This window comes from Opisthorchis viverrini, assembly GCF_000715545.1.
Source record: "Opisthorchis viverrini unplaced genomic scaffold opera_v5_157, whole genome shotgun sequence".
Taxonomy (NCBI): Eukaryota; Metazoa; Platyhelminthes; class Trematoda; order Opisthorchiida; family Opisthorchiidae; genus Opisthorchis; species Opisthorchis viverrini.
In genome coordinates, this window is record NW_008751813.1 from 780,307 (window position 1) to 786,730 (window position 6,424).

Below are 6,424 nucleotides of genomic sequence, written 5' to 3' on the forward strand. Positions count from 1 at the left end.
CCACACTCGGGACTGACTTTTTATGTTCACACCAACGATAGCTTTTCTGCCAGGCTTGTGACAGGATGGCGACAGGCATTTAGTGAGCAAGCCATATAAGTACAAAGTGAGATAGCTAACCAAATCCAAACAGTGGGTGTTATATCTTCAAATATTTTCTGTATAAGTGTGGTTTTTTATCATATCACCGGAAGTCGATTCAGGCACAAGCCAAACTGGAGTAAATGATTGGCTGGTCCCAGTCACGTGACCCATACCAAAGCATACGCCTACTGCATACGAGGCCTAGCTTTTTACCAAAGGTTTGCACCAATAGCCGCAATGTAGTTTGGTGACCGAGGGAGGTAGCTTGGGAGCGGACCTACTGGTTCGCCCGACCCGCTTTCGACTTTCCCGGTTAACATGTTTCTTCATAGAATGCTACTGCTTTTTCTGAGTCATAAATGGTATAAAAATATGGTTAAATAAGATGATCCGAGTGCGAGAAGTCTCAAACATGTATACATATCCATGACTATATTTAAGTTTGAATCGAGATTTCCAAATACACAAATGTCGAGTTCTTGCCAAGCTTTTGTTTGAAGAAGCGATGTGGGTAGTCAGAAAAAGGTTTTGTGAAGAAAGGCAGGTCGATCTGTACGTTTTGTGATGTTACAATTTCTTATTTTATAAACGTCCAATTGCACATACCTCACGTGGAGAGGCAGAGGTCTCCTGAAATAAATTATCTAAATTGTTTCATACCATTTCCTTTCTTGCACTGAAAGTCCACCTTTCCCTGGTTTATGCGCTTCAACCATTTAAATAGTTTTTTTCTTGGCTTGTGCACAAATGCAATTTGAACGCGCGCGCTTCCTGGCTTGTGCACAACAAACCAATCAGAATGCTGGCTTGTGCATGAATCGCATACCCATATCCGTTTTGGGAAACGCCTTCAAACAGCCCCATCCTCAGTCAGGTAATTTGTTTGTCTGCTCCGAATCGATACTTGCTTCTGAGAGTTTCGGAACATGGTCTAATTTCACATAGTAGTTGTCAAAATCTTAGCCCTATTCCAGACGAGTTGTGAACTTCGGCAAACGACGGACCGACAGATGGGATGAACAGATGAGAGGGGCCCCTTAAGGTGGACCAGAACTTTGGGCTGCTGAAGTCGTGGACCTTATTCTCACAATATCGCTGCCGTAATTCCACCGACCAATAACGTCCTAAGTTCAATAAGTTCGTGAGCAGGCAGACAGTATGAGCCAGCCTGCTTCATTCGTCCCTCAGAAAATCATTGTTTCTGCTCGGTTGTTTTAATGGCCATTTGAGTCATTGTCCGTGAAGCAACGTGGTTAAATTCAAATTCGCGGTTTTGATTCACCTCCTATTCATTCGACATCCCGTTGGTGACCAGAGTTACATACGTCATAACAGAAAAATCTAGCTCACCCACCGTAATCTCCGTCATTTGACTAATCACCGTCCCCGAGGTCAGTTCAGTTTATTTGTCACTCGACTGGCAAATAGCTCGGGTTATATCAGGGGGCGATGGTGACCTCATTCAGTGATAACGAGTGAGTGGCATTTGAAAACGGATGTCACCGGTAGTGTCCAAAACTTTTTCAAATTTTTCAAACGTTCGAACCAGATCGCGAAGTCACTTTTTTAAGGAAAAATCCAACTGACTGAGTACGATTATGAACCTTATATCCAAAAAATGTCAGACCAATACCATCGATGGTTCAGACTGGATGAGGACCGAGAGAACCACCGGGTATTCGATATAAGATGCTAGAAACACAGTATTAATCCTAAACCCCCAATTGTTAAACCACCGGATACCGCCTCCGACTGAACAGCTTTCTGAACGACAGACTCATTTCACAGACAGAAGACTTGCTTGATCGTTCAGCGATCAACGGATATCCGTCACCAAGTTTGCTCCCCCGGCCACGATCTTCTCGAACCCCAATTTCACCCACCGACTTCCAAATGCCATGTAGGTAAAAATGAACAAAATCGAGGACTGACCGAAAAGTAACTTCGGGCAGTTGCTTCCCCTCCCCCAGCGTACTAACAGGGTCACAGAAAAAAGAATTGGACCCATTCGCCAGCATCTCCACCATAGTTTACTTGTCACAGGGACTGCTGAGTGAGTAAGAAGGATCTTAGGGTAAAGGAAAAGACCTAGTGATCAAGTGGTGTTTCAAAAGCTTCTTTCAATGGAAGCAAAGAAGTTACGAAGAAGATGCAAGTGGTCACTAATCTTGAGCCGCTCTGTGAGAGCTCAGAGTATTGCACGTTCTGAGGGGAGTTCAATAATTACATTGAAACACATGGATTCTATTATTATTACGACGTGGATGAGGGTGACATTGGTCAGTGACAGTAGTCATGAATATGGGTGGCTGCCTGCAGAAGGTCAGACAACACCTAGCCTCTGAGTACACTACAATTTCTAGACTGTGCGGTAAGTGGGCGATGCAAAAATAAAAACTACTACCTACCGGTAACCAGCAAACCCAGGCGCCATCCTAAACTACTCGTCAGCCCATCCGAATTTGATGCACGCTAGTATCATCCATCAATGTTTAGTGGGTTTATAGCGCTGTCCATGGAATAGATCAACAGAACAATAGGCCATATTCAAGGCAGAGACGGACTCCATGAATGTGGAGTTTGATTAGATGATTGCTGGCAATCAAGATAGATGGCAATCAAGAAGACTAGTATCAACATCGAATACGGAAGGGATTGGTATAGCAGTCATTCCATATAAAGTAGAAAGATCTGAGGTCATTCCAAAGGTGCTGAACACAACCAGCTTTAGAATGGCGTTTCAGAAGATGTGATTCAATGATCGACTCCCTTTTAAAAGAACCAGAGCTTGCATGTATAAATTTAAATGCAATGATTTTGCTAATGTCTACGTAGGACAAACTATCGGTAAATTAGATAAAAGAATTTGTGTGTGCAAGAGAATAAATACTAAACACACCACTAAGATTTACATGTGAATATAAGGCGCTGATGAGAGTCTCAACGATCTAGAAAATGTGGAGGTTTTAAGATGGGACCACGATTCATACCATAGCAACTGTTGACACAGCCTGCTAGCGTGAATGCAACAGACTTTGTAGAGCTGATGAGCATACGAAGGGCGCTAATAAATAAGTCATTTGGACAGGTGACGGTCTGTGGTGGTTAATTAAGAGGATTCATTAGCCGAAGAGGTAGATTGCCGAAACAATATTCTCGTAACCCATACGGACCACAAGAACTTGTGAACGACACCCGACAGCGATCCTTAGAAGAAGTAGACAAGAAGAAACAAACACTGGGCTGTGCCCTAATCCACATAAATCCCCCCTGTGTCGTTGATTTCAACACTTACCTACGCATATTAGTGAAAAAAAGACCTAGCAGATATCCCAAACTAACTTAGACTGCAAGCAGAGTGAGAGTGACGAATACACTTATTTGCATATCAATTCGGTTTTGACCTTAGACTCACCTCGGACCCTGCTCAGCCTCTCTCTCTTAAGCAACCGAGAGCATTACGTCGGGTCGCTTAAAGGCATAATGAACGAGAGATTAAGGTGGGTTCCAGGTTGGTCTCCCTTCAGAACCAAATTTATTTGCAAATGGGTGCATTTGTCAAAATCTACCCAATTTGGTTTGAAGTAGAACATAAGGTTGACGGAAACTCGGGGACTGTGCCTACCTGATGAGAATCAAGTAGAAAAAAACCGATCGTGTGGTGTCGAAGAGCTTCCAGCAAATATTTGAGTAATGTACTACGTCTATATAGGGTGAAAGTGGCTCTCCCCCTGCCGTAAAGCTCAGCAGACCTTGTAAACAAGTAACCTGGCCTGAAAAAGCTTTTATGTCAAAGGTGAAGTCTGGTTTTCTAGAATTTTACGGAAAGATTACATCATTTCGTTCGAAGGTAAGCGTCAGTGAGGGAACCTTCATGCTTTTACATATGTCTCCTGTCATACTAGCAAATGCTGACAGCACCATTCGAAAAGTACAATCAGATACATGCGTGAGCATCGAATGTTCCTATTGGTCGCTAAGTTATTTATCCATTTATAATATAGAGTAATTTATCCTGTTCCTGACTAATGTAGGTTTACTTATTTAAAACTGGTATGTCGCAAAAATTGGACCTTAAAATGGGGTGTTTATATTCTTCATTCATAAACAAATCTGGATAAATTCCACCTCATATGTATATATATATATAATGTTTATTTTACAGTTATTTTGTAGAGAAAACTCACCATCCTCTTTGCAAGAGAGCAGACACAAGTAGTGCCTTATGAGGCTGCCAGGGAAGAAATATCAAGCTCACTTCATGTCCAGACATCAGGATGTACATGATGAGATAAACCATTTAGTGTTATTTCCTCCATTTTGCTGGCGGTACTTACGCTACCCAGAAAGTTTATGGTCTGTCGTGTCAATCAAAGGTCATCGGATATCACTTTTCCTGGACGTACATCTGCTGCTTCCGAAGATTACAAGTCGGGCAACTACGATAAAATGTAAAACCTGGGGCCTCTCTGGTGGGCAGACCTGACCACTCCATCTGACACATTAGGTCCCAAGTGGCTCATTTTTCATCGAACGCATGAGTAGTATTGGATGGAACATCGAAGTCTTGAGTAACATTCCTAATGAAACATGGGGTGGTCTTTTTGCAGTATCCATTAGGTCCCAAGTAGCTCATTTTCCATCGAACGCATGAGTAGTATTGGACTGAACATCGAAGTCTTGAGTAACATTCCTTATGAAACATGGGGTGGTCTTTTTGCAGTATATGTAATGGTACAGTGGTGTAAATGAGAAATTTAGCTGAAATTCAGCCAGGCGTCCTTTACCAACTAGGCTAATGTGCAAAAGAGTGTTTATCGCAATACCTCAGTCTCTTGTTCACAAATGTCCCAATGAACAGCCCATCGGATTATATGCGCAGGCTTAGTGTCTTCGTTTACAATTTCGATCAACCTGAGACGCCCAGAAGCCTAACATTGGACGGCAGCTCCTTTCTGTTCAATGTGCTGGATAGCTTTCATCAAGATAAGGAGATGTAACGGCCTGCGATTAGTGTGATAAGTACTTTAACAGTACAACATCGATGTCGCTCGGAGAATAACATGAGCACTCATTTCGCTTCTTGAATCGTAAGACGATAGATAAATCAGAGGACAGGATAGCCAAACAAACAAAAACAACTGTAGTCGTCTTAATGAAGTTCATAAATGAGATGGTAACTTAGGGATTCCTAATCAGTGACAATTACATCTTTCTAATTCCATTTCAGTTCTATCGAAAAGCGAACAAAATTAGTATGGGGTATTTCACCATTCCCTGGTTGTCTAGTCTGGAGAAAAGGATGTCACCGTATTGTCTCAAAATGTTTTGATTTAGACCGGTCACACAGGGCCTCGGAGTTTTCGTTTTCATTGTCGCCGGAAGGCGGCTAACCCAAGTTTGACCGCGGTGAGCTGCGCACCTTTATGGGATCCTTAGGACCATCCTTCACATTCTCGAACGGAATGAGAGTTATGCATGTCTACCAAACATCAGAAACGACTAGGCCCTTGATGGAAAACTTAGCCATTTCAGCTGACAAGGGGACAACAAACTCTCTCAGCTGACGCTGACTAGGTGTGTTGTCAATTAAACATCTTGCTTTGAAACTTGTTCAGATTTGTAGCCTGCTAATTTGGCCTGATGATGCTGGGGCATCAAAAGCGAGACGCAGTCCAGCTACAAATCTACTGACTGTTCTTTAATTTTTTGAAAACCTACATGACTCTTTCAATCAGATGTCATGAATGGGCTGACAGTGATTTCTATAGACCGGTAGAATGACCAACGCCTAACCATATCTTGAAGCCCGCACAGGCAGGACACCCTAAGAAGACAGATATTCTATATTTACTCTACGTTCATTGCATTAACCTTTAAGATGTTGACTTAAGTTCCGGTCACAACTTGAATGAATCTGGAAAAGTCCTGCCCCAAAACTCCATTTATAATTCAGTGTGTTGGAAATAACTACTCCATCAGCATAGTACGGACCGAGCTGGATAATTCTATCTATCTATCTATCTATCTATCTATCAATCTAATCTATCTATCTATCTATCTATCTAATCTATCTATCTATCTATCTATCTAATCTATCTATCTATCTATCTATCTAATCTATCTATCTATCTATCTATCTAATCTATCTATCTATCTATCTATCTAATCTATCTATCTATCTATCTATCTAATCTATCTATCTATCTATCTATCTAATCTATCTATCTATCTATCTATCTAATCTATCTATCTATCTATCTATCTAATCTATCTATCTATCTATCTATCTACCTATCTATCTATCTATCTATCTATCTAACTACCTATCTATCTATCT

The 6,424-nt window shown here is 41.5% G+C and overlaps 1 protein-coding gene across 1 annotated transcript in view; it reads right to left on the minus strand.

The window, feature by feature from the left end:
• Positions 1-4,471: 4,471 nt before the first annotated feature.
• Positions 4,472-6,424, minus strand: part of T265_14202 (hypothetical protein) — a gene marked incomplete at both ends in the record, with an annotated part of 144,129 nt that continues 142,176 nt past the window's right edge. The window contains one exon of the mRNA XM_009172509.1: positions 4,472-4,579. Within this exon, the coding sequence (XP_009170773.1) occupies positions 4,472-4,579 (108 nt within the window). The remainder of the gene's footprint in view (positions 4,580-6,424) is intronic.